Source organism: Schistocerca gregaria, chromosome 8 (genome assembly GCF_023897955.1).
Source record: "Schistocerca gregaria isolate iqSchGreg1 chromosome 8, iqSchGreg1.2, whole genome shotgun sequence".
NCBI classification, from domain to species: Eukaryota; Metazoa; Arthropoda; class Insecta; order Orthoptera; family Acrididae; genus Schistocerca; species Schistocerca gregaria.
Genome location: NC_064927.1, coordinates 91,935,074 through 91,953,486, shown reverse-complemented (window position 1 = coordinate 91,953,486; position 18,413 = coordinate 91,935,074). Strand labels below are relative to the sequence as shown.

General features: G+C 40.4%; 1 protein-coding gene across 13 annotated transcripts in view; it reads right to left on the bottom strand.

The window, feature by feature from the left end:
• Positions 1–18,413, bottom strand: part of LOC126284114 (phosphorylase b kinase gamma catalytic chain, skeletal muscle/heart isoform) — a 143,693-nt gene that overhangs the window by 84,221 nt on the left and 41,059 nt on the right. For 9 of the 13 annotated variants that reach the window (XM_049982786.1, XM_049982787.1, XM_049982782.1 and 6 more), the window contains one exon: positions 406–569. In XM_049982786.1, the coding sequence (XP_049838743.1) occupies positions 406–569 (164 nt within the window). Of the gene's footprint in view, positions 1–405; positions 570–4,404; positions 4,567–18,413 lie in introns of all 13 variants that reach the window. The other 4 variants (XM_049982779.1, XM_049982781.1, XM_049982777.1 and 1 more) reach the window with 1 other exon arrangement.

The window sequence follows — 18,413 nt, the reverse complement described above, 5'->3', positions numbered from 1 at the left end:
TGCAGGCACTTAATTGTTAATTGCAGAATAATCGTATAGATGTAGATGTATATGCCATTAACTCCAAAAAGAAATTTTTATGTGACCTCCTTTATTTATTATTCAGAACATGTACTATTTTCTAATGCCATATCTCTTTCTACATGAGCAGCATTCCATATTAAGTGAAACAAAACAAAATCAGATCTTTATATTTTCAGTAGGGAAAAACAATAAACTGACTGCCTGATCATGGATACAAGTTCCCTCTTTACTAAAAGAACAATTTGTGTGTCAATTAAGCTCTTATTACAATTTGATACATAGTAGTAACAGCAGTAGTAGTAGCAGCAGCAGCAGCAGCAGCAGCAATAATAATAATAATAATAATAATAATAAAACACAAAATCTGCATTCCTTACTTACCAAATAACTTTTCACCTGGTTTTACAACCCTTGCAAAACCAAAGTCTGTCAATTTAATATTAAAGTTGTCATCCAGTAAAATGTTTTCTGGCTTCAAATCTCTGTGAACTATATTTTTACCATGTACATACTGCAAAGCTTCAAATAATTGCCGCATAATATACCTGAAAGATAAAGTGCTCACACTGAGAAATGTGAGAAAGCCATATATCAAATAAACATAGCGATTATTACTTAAATAGATTACTAATTGTAAACAGTTAAAGTTCTTCTTCAATTTATATTGTGCGTGTGTGCGTGCGTGTGTGTGTGTGTGTGTGTGTGTGTGTGTGTGTGTGTGTGTGTGTGTGTGTGTAGCACATAGCAGGAACTCTTATTTTAACAATTGCCTTGTAATATATCTTTCCCAAGCTATTAAAGATAGTCTTATGAACTATAATGGACCAGGTTTTCAACGCACTGAGTATTCAGAGGGTGCTACGGCTACACGTACCGACACCTACTCGCAAAATATAAATCACGCCAGCAGCACTCAAGTCAGTGTAAGGCGATAATTCAAACCAGACAGCTTACTAGCAGCTCATTAGAGGGTCACACCAGTAGCCAGGTCAGCAGCAGCTCCAAGACGCACCCACAGCCTTTGACTGGTACATTTGGAACTCACTTATTTGAGCATTCACTCAAGTCAAGAAACTTCCTTTGTGTTTCATTTTTCTATAGATGTTAATTATTGATTAATACCAGATCTGTGAATTTATTTCTTGTGCTGCAAATAAAAACCATCTAATTGTACACTGATCAGCCAGAACATTACGATCACCGACTATCGATATAACCCCGTCCAGGCAACAGCAGCATCACCTGGTGAGGAGTGGCTGCCAGTCAGGCACACGCACGGTGCATGTAGTATCAGTGAATGTGCTGTGCAAAAAGAACAGCAAGGTGCGTGATCTATCTCAGCCCGACTGATGGCAGATTGTCACGGCCCGGAAGCTCAGCACAAACATTTCGTAAACTGCACAACTTGTCACGTGTTCGACGAGTGCTTCGACGTGGGGCAAAACCGTAATGAAACAGCATCCGGATACTGTGGGGTTGCGAAGCCACCGTTCGTTGCAGATGTCGGACTTTGTAGGATGGGCAGATTGGTAAAACACGGCAGGTGGCGAACCTCGGCAGAACTGATATCAAACTTTAATGCTGGGCAGAGTACAAGTGTGTCCGAATGCAAAGTGCACTGAACGTTTCTAATAGTGGGCCTTCACAGCTGACAACAAGTGCACATGCCAACGTTACCACAATCACAATGGCAAATATGGCTAAAATGGGCGTGTGACCATTGGCATTGGACGTTTGCACAGTGGCAGAGCATTGCATGATTTGACGAATCCTGACAGTTTCTTCATCGTGCCAATGGGAGGGCACGAATCCGTCGACTTCTGGGAGAAAAGTTCCTCGACACCTGTACTGCACGATAGAGATGAGTTGGTGGCTGCTCCATTAGGCTCTGGGGGATATTCACGTGGGCATCGATGGGTCCAGTGGAGCTCGCGCAAGGCTATGTTACGGCCGAGGACTACCGTATACTTGTTGCAGACCATATACACCCCTTCGTGATGATCAAATTTCCCAACAGCACTGGCATTTTTCATCAATATAATGCACTGTGTCACAAGTCCTGGAGCGCGATTTAGTGGTTTGAGGAACTCAGTGTCGAGTTTCAATTCGCACGGTGGCCCCTCTACTTGCCAGATCTGAACCCGATTGAACATACTTGGGATTTGACTGAATGTGGCATTAGAGATCACTGACCCCCTCTCTCAAATTTATGGTAATTACGTAAGTCGTGTGTGCAGATACAGTGCCATCTCCCTCCAGCGACCCACCGAGGCCCGATTGCTTCCACGTCACAACGCCGTTATCCGCGCCGAAGGTGGATGTAACGGCTATTATGTAGGTCCTGGCTGACCAGTGTATACACAGTGAATGTTTTGTGTGACATAATTAAAGTAAAGGACATACCATAGTGTTTCCGTGACATTGTGGCTGCTTTTCTGGTCAACAGTTTGTCATATTTGTTCACGAGTATGGTGGTATCACCTGCAGAAAGGTTATGAATCAATCAGAATGCCTGTGAGTGAGAAACAAGCCCAGAGTTTTTCAGCTACAGCACAGATTTGGGAAGCAGCCTAAACGCTTAACAGATCTCGAGGGCTATTACAAACTAGCAAAATCAGATTCAGTCACAGGCCCTCTAATACAAAGATCACCTTTCCAGAGAGAACTGGGGATGCAATGTTATCGGCAGTTGTAAAGCAGTTAGGATAGACTGTGACTTCCATAAATATCAGATACTAATGAACCCCGCATTGCTTTGCTATTGCAAAGTATGTATGAGGGTTGGTTGTAAATTCTAATATCCTTTCCCCCTGGAACTATCCATCTCCTCCTCCCCCTTTCTTTGTTAATCACCTCCTCCTCCCTCTCTGTCGTTCACCTCCTCACACACCTGTCCCTGTCCGTCAACCCCCCCCCCCCCCCTTTCATTCCCATGTCCTTCCCCACCATCTCTCACTATGTATGTTGGTGTTGCAAAGGAAACCTTGATTGGTAACTGAAATCACTTCAAACAAATGGGTAATTCGATTGGTATATATAGTGTGAGAGAGATCACACCAGCTGCTGGATCTGTGTGGACAGTAGCTTCAATGATGGTATTCATGGTTTTAATCTGTGAACTGGTAGGATTATGAAGTTTCAAATGATTCAGATTCTGTAGCAGTATTCTAAGCCAATAAACCATAGAAACATCTTTCCTGTTTTCTGCTAAATCCAACTGCAGGAGCAAATTGAACAGCACATCCTTGCACATACATATTTTATTTAAATTATATATAATTTTTTGTGAAAAAAGAGAAGCCCTCACATGAATTCAGGGGATCTCTTATAATTACTGGGTTGAACCAAATGCAAAATTAAATGGAGTTGGATTTTTAGTAACAAAAACCGTTGTCGACAAGATAACAGTATTAGAAGAAACTTCAAGCAGAATTGCATGCTTCGTCCTAAGAATATGAGACAGGTATAAGATCCAAATAGTTCAAGCACATGCACCTACATCTACTTACTCAGACGAAGAGAGAAAATTTTTCTACAAATGTCTGAAGGAAACCTTTGAGAAAGGCAGAGATTATTTTTATAAATTAATCATTGGAGGCTTTAATGACAAAGTTGGAACATACAAAGAAGGTGATTCAGTTGTTGACAAGTATAGAATAAACGAAAGAAATGATGGAGGTGAGAGATTGGCACAATTTACAGAACACATGAAAACATCTATTATGAATACGTTTTCCAAGAAGCACCCAAGTCGCAAATGGACTTGGAGTCCTAACTTTGAAGTGAAAAACAAGATAGACTTCATTCTCAAAACATCCCAGATCTCACTGTGTTAAACAAGTTCAAGACAAGCACTGGTTACCGACTGGTAAGAGCAGGATTTGAATTTAATACAAAATATGAAAGATTAAAACTAGTTAAACGAAGCAGTACAATTTTAAATGTAAAAAATCTTGAAGAATGGAAACAGGAATTTCAAGAAAGAATTCAGAGAAAATTAAAAGACTGTGAAGCAGAAGAAGTGTCAAAGGTACTAATCACGACAGCTATAGAAGTGGATGGCTTATATAAATCCCAAAATCAACCCAAGAAACTCACAAATAAAACGACAGGGTTGATGGACAAGAAAAGAAGAATGGAAGTTGATACAGACAAAGATAGAATATGCAGAGCTGTGCAAAGCTCTGAGAAAGAGCATGAAAGACGACATCAAGAAGTATGAAGAAGACACGCTCCAGTCTCAAGAATAAATCTAGTCTAAAGAAAGCTAAGTGAATGCTTATGATCGGAAGGAATCAGCTAATAGCATTAGACACAGATAGAGGCTGAATAACAGACAAGAAAAAAATACTTTAATATATTGAAAGTTTCTATACTAACCTATACAGTAAAATCAATGATGATACCTTGATCCTTGATGAATTGGATGTTTCTGCTGCCCAAATTCCAGAAATATTCTCATCAGAAGTCAAATGTGCAATACACAATATGAAAAAAAGGACTGCTCCAGGAAGTGATGACCTCCCATTCGATGTTCTAAAACTGATAGATGAGGCATCCATAAAGCATTCAGCTAAGATATTTTCAGGTTGTTTGCTCTGTGGAACATTACCAAGAGACTGGAATAAAGCCAAAATAATTCTAATACGTAAGGAAGGTAGTACCAAAGATATAAAGAACTAACACTCTATCAGCTTACTCTCCATAGCCAGTTTCTGATCAGGATTTAGCACAGCTGATCGTATCTTTACGCTACGGGAAATAATTAGTAGAACAAATGAGAACCATCTACTCCTTTTGCCTTGCTTTTATACACTCTGAAAAGGCCTTTGATTTGATCAGCCACCCAGCTATGTTTGCAGCTCTAAAAGAACAAAGAGTAGCACAGGGCTATATCAAAATCCTAAATAACATTTACAGAACCTCCGTAGCCTTTGTGAGTGTTGCCAAAGATGCTGATGAATTTCCCATTGAAAAGGGTGTAAAGCAACTATTTTCAGCAGTCTTAGAAAAAGCCATGTCTAATTTCAATTGGGTAAGAAAGGGAATTCAAGTTCGCGGGTAAAAGACTGAACAACTTGAGGTTTGCAGATAATATTATCCTATTTGGAAATGACACAGAAGAACTTCAAGTATTATTTAATGAACTTGCATTAGTGTGCTCTGAAGTTGGACTAAAAATGAACATTGATAATGATCAATGAATGGACACCTGAGAGAAGTATATCAGTTGGAAGTGCACAAATCCAAAGAGTCACAGAATATATCTATCTGAGTCAACTGATAAAAATGAATGGGATTTAAAACCAGAAATATTACAGCAAATTAAATTGGGCTGCCAAGCTTATGGGAGGCACTCTTCAATTTTGAAATCTAAGATGTTGGTTGAGCTGAAGAAATCTATTTTTGACCAATGCGTATTGCCAGTAATAACTTATTTTTTTGTCATCAGTCTACTGACTGGTTTGATGCGGCCCGCCATGAATTCCTTTCCTGTCCTAACCTCTTCATCTCAGAGTAGCACTTGCAACCTACGTCCTCAATTATTTGCTTGACATATTCCAATCTCTGTTTTCCTCTACACTTTTTACCCTCTACAGCTCCCTCTAGTACCATAGAAGTCATTCCCTCATGTCTTAGCAGATGTCCTATCATCCTGTCCCTTCTCCTTATCAGTGACTTCCACATATTCCTTTCCTCTCCGATCCTGCGTAGAACCACCTCATTCCTTACCTTATCAGTCCACCTAATTTTCAACATTTGTCTATAGCACCACATCTCAAATGCTTCGATTCTCTTCTGTTCCGGTTTTCCTACAGTCCATGTTTCACTACCATACAATGCTGTACTCCAGACATACATACTCAGAAATTTCTTCATCAAATTAAGGACGGTATTTGATATTAGTCGACTTCTCTTGGCCAGAAATGCCTTTTTTGCCATAGCAAGTCTGCTTTTGATGTCTTCCTTGCTCCGTCCGTCATTGGTTATTTTACTGGCTAGGTAGCAGAATTCCTTAACTTCCTTGACTTCGAGACCATCAATCCTGATGTTAAGTTTCTTGTTGTTCTCATTTCTACTACTTCTCATTACCTTCGTCTTTCTCTGATTTACTCTCAAACCATACTGTGTACTCATTAGACTGTTCATTCCATTCAGCACATCATTTAATTCTTCTTCACTTTCACTCAGGATAGCAATGTCATCAGCGAATCGTATCATTGATATCCTTTCACCTTGTATTTTAATTCCACTCCTGAACCTTTCTTTTATTTCCATCATTGCTTCCTTGATGTACAGATTGAAGTGTAGGGGTGAAAGGCTACAGCCTTGTCTTACATCCTTCTTAATATGAGCATTTCGTTCCTGATCGTCCACTCTTATTATTCCCTCTTTGTTGTTGTACATATTGTATACGACCCATCTCTCCCTATAGCTTACCCCTACTTTTTTCAGAATCTTCAAGAGCTTGCACCATTTTATATTCTCGAACGCTTTTTCCAGGTCGACAAATCCTATGAACGTGTCTTGATTTTTCTTTAGCCTTGCTTCCATTATTAGCCTTAATGTCAGAATTGCCTCTCTCGTGCCTTTACTTTTCCTAAAGCCAAACTGATCACCACCTAGCGCATTCTCGATTTTCTTTTCCGTTCTTCTGTATATTATTCTTGTAAGCAGCTTCGATGCATGAGCTGTTAAGCTGACTGTGCGATAATTCTCGCACTTGTCAGCTCTCGCCGTCTTCGGAATTGTGTGGATGATGCTTTTTCCGAAAGTCAGATGGTATGGCGCCAGACTCATATATTCTACACACCAATTTGAATAGTCGTTTTGTTGCCACTTCCCCTAATGATTTTAGGAATTCTGATGGAATGTTATCTATCCCTTCTGCCTTATTTGACCGTAAGTCCTCCAAAGCTCTTTTAAATTCCGATTCTAATACTGGATCCCCTTATCTCTTCTAAATCGACTCCTGTTTCTTCTTCTACAACATCAGACAAATCTTCACCCTCACAGAGGCTTTAAATGTATTCTTTACATCTATCTGCTCTCTCCTCTGCATTTAACAGTTGAATTCCCGTTGCACTCTTAATGTTACAACCATTGCTTTTAATGTCACCAAAGGTTGTTTTGACTTTCCTGTATGCTGAGTCTGTCCTTCCGACAATCATATCTTTTTCAATGTCTTCACATTTTCCCTGCAGCCATTTTGTCTTAGCTTCCCTGCACTTCCTATTTATTTCATTCCTCAGCGACTTGTATTTCTGTATTCCTGATGTTCCCGGAACATGTTTGTACTTCCTCCTTTCATCAATCAATTTTTTCTGTTATCCATTGTTTCTTCGCAGCTACCTTCTTTGTACCTATGTTTTCCTTCCCAACTTCTGTGATGGCCCTTTTTAGAGACGTCCATTCCTCTTCAACTGTGTTACCTACTGCATTATTCCTTATTGCTGTATCTATAGCGTTAGAGAACTTCAAACGTATCTCGTCATTCCTTAGACTTCCATATCCCACTTCTTTGCGTATTGATTCTTCCTGACTAATGTCTTGAACTTCAGCCTACTCTTCATCACTACTATATTGTGATCTGAGTCTATATCTGCTCTTGGGTACGCCTTACAATCCAGTATCTGATTTCGGAATCTCTGCCTGACCATGATGTAATCTAATTGAAATCTTCCCGTATCTCCCAGCCTTTTCCAAGTATACCTCCTCCTCTTGTGATTCTTGAACAGAGTATTCGCTATTACTAGCTGAAACTTGTTACAGAACTCAATTAGTCTTTCTCATCTTTCATTCTTTGTCCCAAGCCCATATTCTCCTGTAACCTTTTCTTCTACTCCTGCCCCTACAACTGCATTCCAGTCGCCCATGACAATTAGATTTTTGTCCCCCTTTACATACTGCATTACCCTTTCAATATCCTCATACACTTTCTCTATCTGTTCATCTTTAGCTTGCGACATTGGCATGAATACCTGAACTATCGTTGTCAGTGTTGGTCTGCTGTCGATTCTGATTATAACAACCTGGTCACTGAACTGTTCACAGTAACACACCCTCTGCCCTACCTTCCTATTCATAACGAATCATACACCTGTTATACCATTTTCTGCTGCTGCTGATATTACCCGATAATCATCTGACCAGAAATCCTTGTCTTCCTTCCACTTCACTTCACTGACCCCTACTATATCTAGATTGAGCCTTTCCATTTTTTTTTGCATTTCCCTTTTCAGGTTTTCTAGTTTCCCTACCACATTCAAGCTTCTGACATTCCACACCCTGACTCGTAGAACATTATCCTTTCATTGATTATTCAATCTTTTTCTCATGGTAACCTCCCCTTTGGCAGTCCCCTCCCAGAGATCCGAATGGGGGACTATTCCGGAATCTTTTGCCAATGGAGAGATCATTATGACACTTCTTCAACTACAGGCCACATGCCCTGTGGATACATGTTACGTGTCTTTAATGCAGTGGTTTCCATTGCCTTCTGCATCCTCATGTCGTTGATCATTGTTGATTCTTCCGCCTTTAGGGGCAATTTCCCACCCCTAGGACAAAAGAGTGCCCTGAACCTCTATCCACTCCTCCGCCCTCTTTGACATGGCCGTTGGCAGAATTGGGATGACTTCTTATGCTGGAAGTCTTCGGCTGCCAATGCTGATTATTTATCAAAATTTAGGCAGTGGCGGGGATCGAATCTGGGACCAAAGACGTTTTGATTATGAATCAAAGACGCTACCCCTAGACCACGGGTACAGATAGTAATAACTTATGGCTGTGAAACATGGACATTAAATGAGTTGTTGTGAATATAACAGTAGCCCAAAGAGGAATGGAAAGATAAATGTCGGGTTACATGGGGGGGGGGGGGGGGGGGGGGGAAGAAGAAGAAGAAGAAGAAGACAGCAGATGAAATAAGACAAACATCGAAGGTGACCAACAGAATGGAAAGAGGGAATACACTGAACTGACAACAAGCTGGTCATGTTGCTCAAACAAAAGAAGGTAGATGGTCTAAACAAGTCCTAGACTGGAGCCCAGTTTACCAAAAAAGACCTAGAGGAAGACCACCAGACAGACGGGAGAGAGAGATAAGGAAGACTGTGGGATTCAATTGGCAATGGGAAGCTCAGAATCAGAAGAAATAGAACATCTTACTGGGGTGCTTTCAAGCCAACTCAAAGAGGCCACATCATTAAGTGATAGAACTGTCAATTTTTTTGAAACAATTTGTGTAATGGTTTAAATGCCCTGACATCATAGTTAAACCTGACTGCGAGAAAAAACTAAACCACATTTTCACAGCACAGTACCCCCAGGGCATTTTCTTTTTCTCACAGTTGGTTTTAACAGAGACCTGTACATTGTTGTTCAAAAATATAAATAGCTTATGCCTGTCTGAAAAAATACATTAGTGTACTAGCTATACCTGGCCATGCATTGCAGTGGCTCCGATTGTTTAAATGGAAATGAAAGAAGACACATTTGTAACATGTATGGCAATGGAATGTACATCCAAATCTTATTCTCTGCCCTGCCTGTCACCTTCCCCTCTCCCTTTCTTTGTGTATCTCCTCCTGCTGCCACCCTCTGTCCATCTCCTCCTCCACATTTTCTATGTCCTTCCCTTCACCGTCTTGTCATATCCTCTTCCTCCCTCTCTCTGACGTTGATTCTTGTTTATTGTTACTATAAATTCAGATTCTGTATAAACCAATAAGACATAAATACAACTTTCCTGTCTGCTAACAACATTTCACTATACATGATACAATTTATATGCACTTAAACATTTATTAGAGTACAGAGTAAAAATTTGAAGTAAATCAAATAGGCACATTTTCAAATTTTTGGTAACAATGTTTTCCCTTTATATATTATACTAAAGAATTAGTTACCTAAAAATATGCCTGTTTTAGAATCTGACATCGCGTCAAAATTGCAAAGCAGATTTTGAACAAACGAACGTTTACATTTTTATTTATTTCAATTGTGCAACAAACTGAAGTAAATGGACCAAGTATATTTTGAGAGTTGAGATAATTTGCTTTCGACAACAGCAATACTCTTTCTCTTATAAATTTTTTTTACAAGGGTTTCTCCTTTCATTCTCATATGGTATTCTATGTTGATATGACGAGGAGATTAGTGTTTAACGTCTCACTGACAATGAGGTCATTACAGACAGAGCACAAGCTCAGATTAGGGAAGAATGGAGAAGGAAATTGGCCGTGCCTCGAGCGATGTACGAAAATCGTGGATAACCTAAATCACAACATCAAGACACACATCTGAACTATTATCCTCCCAAATGCAAGTCCAGTGTGCTAACTGCTCCGCTACCCTGTTCGGTCTATGATGAAATGATATACTACCTGGAATGACATGGGGGTGTGAAGTGAGCACACTGATCTACGAAGTGGCTGAATACTGTACACCAGTCTGGATGAGATGTACATGCATAGTTAAAGTGGAAGTCTAACTGAAGGAGACAATGTGGGCAATCTCTGAACATTCAGGCCCTCTCCATGCGCCTGGCTTGCCATTCTAACAAACACAGAACTGCTCAAAATTGTGTAATCACAGATAATACAGAAAAATCCTAGGAAACCCAGAATTCTCTGTATACCGAGATCTAGCACCTACAGACTTAAATCCAAGTCACTTTTATGAAAAATTTGTGAAGGATTGCAAGCTGCAACTCGAAGACAGTTTTTAAAGAACTATGGGCTGTAAGTGGACATTAGAACCAAAACTCTGTGGATGACCTCAAGAAGAAGATCGACAGATTCAACCTTCGGAGAAAATTGTTGATGACTCTGAAGTCTGTGAGGCACGTGTTGGTAGCAGTAAGCAACTAATGAACAAACGGGGCCTACTGGACAGTCCTGAATGTGAGTGTGGGGAAATCCAATTAATGGACCATTTACTGGTACATTAAGTGCATGGCATCTGAAGGGTATACACACACACTGACTCAGGCAAATAGTGGCTCAAGGAATATTTTTAATATTGCATAGTATTATAAGAACATATACAAACAATATTGCAACTTGGTGCAGAGCTATCAGAATATTTTAGTTAACACATTATACAATGAATGTCTTTGTAAATGCCTAACAAATAAATAATACATAACAAAACAGTACTTTTATTTTGTGAAATGGCTGTCGGTTTTATTACGAAGTACCGCCTTCAGACCATTGTACAATCAAAAACATCAAAATGTGTAACTAAAGTATTCTTTAGGAAAGATTGTTTTACAATAATATTCCATATGAAGAGGAAGTGTGGTACAAAATGCAACCTTAAAATATAGCATGAAGCATCACTCAAGCATGAACCATTGTACTGTTGTCCATAACAAGAGCAGTGTTGATTAGTAAGAATTAATTGCACTGAAAACATTATCCACCATGCAAAGCAAATAGGGTCACAGTGTCATTATGTAATACTTTTACAGTTATTAGTTGGTGACGTTTAGCTGTATTCCAGTTTTATGTTTACACCAGCAGTGTCTACATGTATGATAAAATTCTCAGAGGCAACACATTGCACTTCCACCACACTGTATCACGGCACACCAACCTGCCATGGCTGCAAAAGCCACTCTTCCTGTGCAATGTGCTGTTGCAAGAGAAGTGTATCAATGGAACTTATTGTTAGTATTAGGAAAAGTCTACAAAAGATAATGAAACCGATTTGTATTACTTTCTCATGATGTGAATATAATCCTCTTGTTGAGAAAATCAAACACTGCTGCCTTAATCCTGGGGGTAGTGTATGGTAATGAGTGATGAAACCATTTTAACCTCTCAGTTTCAATGGTGAAGTTTGTTACACAGATGCGCACTGCTGGGAGAAACAGAATACTGTAAATGCAGCCAAATACTGTCCAATGATGACAGTGGAGCAATAAATAGCCACTCTATGTCACTATTCCCTTTGGATGCTAGATAATACTGTCCATATAAACAATTCTGGCAGTTAATAAATAATGATATTATTACAGACAGTAACTACCAGATTACAATGTTTTGTTATTTGATCAGTGCTTTACAGAGGTACAGCTGTTAAGACAAATTAAGACTTATGGTTCAAAAAGCATATGTTTAGCACGATTACTCCATCGGATAAAGGAAAGAGTGTTACTCACAAGAAGGGAAAAGGCTATTATTGCGGACACACACTCACGGTCACCCAGTTGCAAACATTGGAGTACGTTTCCCCAACTCCACTTAGGCAAAGTGTCAATTCATCACTGAAGACGACACATCCAGAAGATCTTCGTCATGCAGCAACATTTTGTTTGAAATATTGGCACAAACTATAGTCTGTAGGCTTTAGAACTTGTAATAACTGAAAACAATAAGGATGTTGTTTAAGTATCTCGTTAAAAATTTCCACACAGACTCACTGGAATTGCTAATTCACAACTAGCCTTCCAAAGGGGTTTCTCGGGTCTCCACATGAAAGACTCACTCGTTCAATGCATTCTTCACTTACTCTCTGTTACTCCATACTCTTCCCTTTGCGCAAAGATATACAAACAAAACTGTTTGAGTTGCTCTTTCATTTGATGTACAATTTATAGTTGCAAGTTGAATATATAATAAATGCTACAAAGCGATAAAATCTGTATATTCATTTTGAAACACCCTGCATTATGTGGTCAGTGCTTCAGTACAGAGCAGTCCATTGTTGTCAGCAATGAACAACAAACGAGAACTGTAAATTTCTTGTAAATGTCTACCAAACTCTTAACTTTATCTCTCAAGAAACATTCTGCTGTTATCAGTGTGACATGACACGGCACCACCTGAAACTACAATGTATTATCTATAAATGGTTACTATCTCCTGATAAGCTACACTAACTGTGAACCTCGTGACAGAGGGGTGGTTAGCATGTATGAACAACATAGATAATTGTTGAGTAGACACAACATCAGATGGATATTTGTGGAGAGGCCAACACAGCAACATGTTTCTGCACCCTCTTCAGTAGTTCCAAGGGCAATAACTGGGATGACTGACTGATCTAGCACGTCTACTTAAATACTGCAAATGAAAAAGACAGGAGAAACTGCAGTTACTACATTTTCCCACGAGCATGCAGCTCTACTGTACGATTTAATGCAGAGGGCATCCTTTTGAGTAAAATATTCTGAAAATAAAATAGTACCCCAATCTGATATCTTGGCATGGCCTGATCAGGTGGACGTTGTCATCAGAAAAAACAAAAAGGCTTTTTACAGATTGCAGCATGGAATGTTAGCTCCCTTAGGTTACAGAACTTGTAAAAAAGAAATGGATAAGAAATTAGTGAAATACTGGGTGGTTATAATTGAACTTTTCCTATTTAACATGTTACAACATGGAAACCAATTACAGTATGAGCACCAAACCTGGTAGCACTAATGTCAGAGTCCGGAATGCAAGACTTCCATGTGTCACAGTGTCACTGTCCAGTTCCAACTATGGCCACCAAGTGCCACAATTAGTCATCGTGATTCTTAGTTTCACACACCTAACCAGTCGCAGTGCACTTGTTGACGTGTCAGCATGAGCCTGGACAAAAGGAGCAGAGGGCATTATGGGTTGAAGCTCTATTATCAAAACAACAGTAATGTTGAAGCTACACTTTGAGAACATCACTGACTGAAAGGATTACGGGAGGGTCCGCTTTCTCCACCTGCTGTACGGAGCATGAAGTAGTAGTTTGATTCAAATGGTGAACCGGGTGTCGCTCCGGGAATAGGTCGACAAGTGGTTCATGAAATCACTATTGCTATGGCAGACAATGCTGCATGCAATCCCTGATTGTCAGGCAGTGGGCATGCTCTGTCATGACAGCTGAACATCTGTAGTCCACTGTACGGAAGGTGCTTCAAACCATTCTCAAATGGTATCCATACACAATCCATATCGCACAGAGCTTACACCACAGGATGCACAATGATGTGTTGACTTTGCTCTGGCTTTCTTGCAAGGTTGAAGTTGACAAGGGATGGCCCTGGACCATCCTGCAGACAGACGAAGTTCATTTTTCTCTGACGGGTGAAGTGGACACACAGAATTGCTAAGTGTGGGGACCTCCACCTCCAATAACTGCAGATGAAGTTCCTCAGTATGGTGAACATGTCTCTGTATGGTGTGGCTTCACGGCTACATTCATGAATGGCCTATTCTTTTTTGAGCAGGTTGGCACTCAAGGACCAAAGCCACACAGTGAAACTAGCCAGAGTTAGGAGGTGCATTCAAGTTCTAAGGCCTCCGATTTTTTTTCTCCGGACTGGAAAGAGATAGAAACATGCACATTGTTTTAAAATGAGGCCGCCTTCATTGTCAATACGTCCCAGAGATGGTAGCGCCGTACAGCAGATGGAATTTTACCGCCAGCGGCGAGAATGAGAACTGTTTTAAATACTTAAAATGGCGACGTGATCCTTACTTAAACAGCGTGCAATCATTCGTTTCCTGAATTTGTGTGGTGTGAAACCAATTGAAATTCATCGACAGTTGAAGGAGACATGTGGTGATGGAGTTATGGATGTGACGAAAGTGCGTTCATAGGTGCGACAGTTTAATGAAGGCACAACTACGTGTGACAACAAACCAAAACAACCTTGGGCTCGCACAAGCCGGTCTGACGACACGATCGAGAAAGTGGAGATAATTGTTTTGGGGAATCGCCGAATGACTGTTGAACAGATCGTCTCCAGAGTTGGCATTTCTGTGGGTTCTGTGCGCACAATCCTGCATGACGACCTGAAAATGCGAAAAGTGTCATCCAGGTGAGTGCCACGAATGCTGACGGACTACCACATGGCTGCCCATGTGGCATGTTGCCAAGCAATGTTGATGCGCAATGACAGCATGTATGGGACTTTCTTTTCATCGGTTGTGACAATGGATAAGACGTGGATGCCATTTTTCAATCCAGAAACAAAGCGCCAGTCAGCTCAATGGAAGCACACAGATTCACCGCCACCAAAAAAAATCCGGCTAACCGCCAGTTTCAGAACTGGCAGTGTCTATGTTCTGGGACAGCGAGGGCGTAATCCTTACCCATTGCGTTCCAAGGGGCACTACGGTAACAGGTGCATCCTACGAAAATGTTTTGAAGAACAAATTCCTTCCTGCATTGCAACAAAAACGTCCGGGAAGGGCTGCGCGTGTGCTGTTTCACCAAGACAACGCACCCGCACATCAAGCAAACGTTACGCAACAGTTTATTCGTGATAACAACTTTGAAGTGATTCCTCATGCTCCCTACTCACCGGACCTGGCTCCTAGTGACTTTTGGCTTTTTCCAACAATGAAAGACACTCTCCGTGGCCGCACATTCACCAGCCGTGCTGCTATTGCCCCAGCCATTTTCCAGTGGTCAAAACAGACTCCTAAAGAAGCCTTCGCCGCCGCCATGGAATCATGGCGTCCGCGTTGTGAAAAATGTGTACGTCTGCAGGGCGATTACGTCGATTTTGGGTGAGTAGTTAATTAGAAAAAAAATCGGAGGCCTTAGAACTTGAATGCACCTCGTACTGCAATATGTTTTGCCAACATGTCATACCCGCCCTACAGGACAGAGATGCATTGAACACAACAGATTTTATATATGATGGGACCCCACCATGCATCACTCATGAAGTTGACCTGCTTCTTTGAATCACATCTGGAAATGATCGAATTATCAGCTGAAGGACAGGGTTTACCAGGGGAACATGTGCTGATCTAAAACACAGCATATTAAGAAAGGTAGCCAGCATACCTATGTATGTGCTTTGATCTGCTGTGCAGAATCCGATCCTGCACTTTCAGACTATTCTGGTCACTGATGGGAGCCATACTGAGCCCCTTTTGTATAAGTAATGGTACCAATATGTAATGGTATGATGTGCCATAGCAGCACATAAAACGTGTTTCAATTGAACTGATTCTGCATTATTTTTCTTCCCCCACTCCCCTGACATTAATGCTACCAAGTTTGGTACTCATACAATAATTAGTTTCTGTGTTATAACATATTAAATAGGAAAAGTTTAATTTTAACCATCTGTCATAGTACCAGAAAGGATAGGACTCCTTCTCAGGTGTTTACAGAGTTATCAACACAAAAATAAAAAGGGGTAATTCACGTCTAGGTTTAATAATGAGTAATAAAATAGGAAGCTAATATGAATAGAATAGTGAACACATTTCTAATAGAATATCCTCTGCAGGCCAGATTGAAACTAACTGCAGGCAGGATGTGGACCATGGGCTACCAGTTGCTCACCTGTGTTACGGGGCTACAACTACCTCTGGCGTTTCAGACAACAAATGCGAGAAATCTGCAAGGCATACAGAAGAATTACACACATCACTGGACAGAGCATCTTTCCAAGTTTTGATTTGTGGTAGTTTTACTATGATGGCGATGGCAATGATGATGATCATTATGATGATGGGTTTAAAGGGACTAAACATCTTTGTTTCCAGTCCCTTATGCACAGGACATTCATGTAAAATGATGAACGAGAAAAGGAGAACTGACAGTTCCAGGATGTTTGACATTCACTGTGGATGAAAATTTGTGTAACAGTAGCTTGAATCAGATGATTAAAAGTGAGATAAAACCCAGGCAGCTAAAAACTATAGCCAATCACTCAATGATGCTCCAAGTAATGTCACCATAGTCAGCCACACTAAAATGGGGTGAAAAGATGAAGACTGAACATGCTAGAGAGTCAATTAGCTTAAACGGCTAAATAAATAAAATACAAACACGAAAATTAAAAATGCATGATAGTGCTGAGGCAGCAAGTAGCTGGAGGCCACATGGGGGGGGGGGGGGGGGGGGGGGGGCACGCCACAGTGATAGAGTCCCTGTCCTCCCACCAAATCCACCTCACACGAAATTAAATCAATGTTTGTTTGTTCATATTTCATGCACTGCCATGCCATTCATGTGATTGTGATAAAATTTTGCAAAGTTATTGCTTGCACATGCACAAAGGTTACAGACAAAGTGCAATTAACGTACAGGAGGTGGCACAAGTGTTGTACTGGCAAATGTATTTGAAAGAGCACTTACGTCGTGAGATGTTTGAATGTGACAAAAACAAATAGATTGGTGTTTTATTGTGTCTAACTCATTTCAATGCTGATAAACATTACTTATATCTAACTGAAATTTTCCAGTGCAAACAGTAATTTTTCTATTTTTTCTGTGAATCAACGAACAATACATTGGTTATACCAGCATATATCGTCTTAATTGCTTTGTCAGAAAAAATATGCCTCCCAAAGGTTCATAGCTTTAGTAGATGTACCGGTGCAGTATGTAGAAATAAGTGAATTTAAGCTTTTCAAACAAATAAGGATGACAAGCAAGCAATGAAGCAGACCATTGCATCAGAAACACATCATCAGCAAGTGGCAATCGAAAGAGAATGTTTACGTGTTGCCTCATCACGTGCATCATAATCACATGACCAACATGCAGCAAAAAATGAAGCACATTGTTTATGGATTGCTTATTCACATGTGTCACAATCAGAAGATCGACATGCTCCAACAATCTAGCGAGAACGTTTACGTGCTACTTTATCTCGATGAACAGTACATGTTTATATGAATCTTGCTTCATTTTAATTTGATGTTAACTACAATTATCAATGATAATTGTAGTATCTCATCATAAATCTCGGTAAAATGGGTAAGATGTGTGGGCATTGTGGTTCACTTAAGTTCGACAATGAAACACCAGGAATGTGCTGACCAAATGGCAAAGTTAAACTGCTGAAACTGCATCCACCACTTGATCCACTGTTGTTATTGCATCTGGGCAACTCACCTGATTCCAAACACTTTTGCAGAACATTAGCAAATATAATTCAGTGTTTCCAATGCTGTCTTTTGGAGCCGACAAAGTTTTCCGAGATCACTACATGCCTACTTTCAAAATTCAAGGACAAATACATCATGGTGTTGGTTCATTTCTATCCATCTCCAATGCTGAACATACATTTCTACAAATCTACTTTACAGGTGACAATGAGGCACAAGTTGACCAATGCTGCGATGCAATTCTAAACGCCAAATGCCACATTATATTATTCATAGCAAATCGTCTGCACTAACCAACCCGCCCCCCCCCCCCCCCCCAGCAAAAGCTACTTGATGTAGTCAGTGTTGCCCAGAGTCCAGGTGCCCCAGATCGAATACATACCAGCTGGAATATGTGGAGAGCTTACAGCTCGAGCATCAGCAGCGTGATGCAAGCATTGTCAGGGGATTAGAACCGTGGGATGTATGACAACCTCCCCCCCTCCAACACGATTGATTGGTTAGCGCACTGGATTTCAGGTGTGAACATAAATCTACTATAAC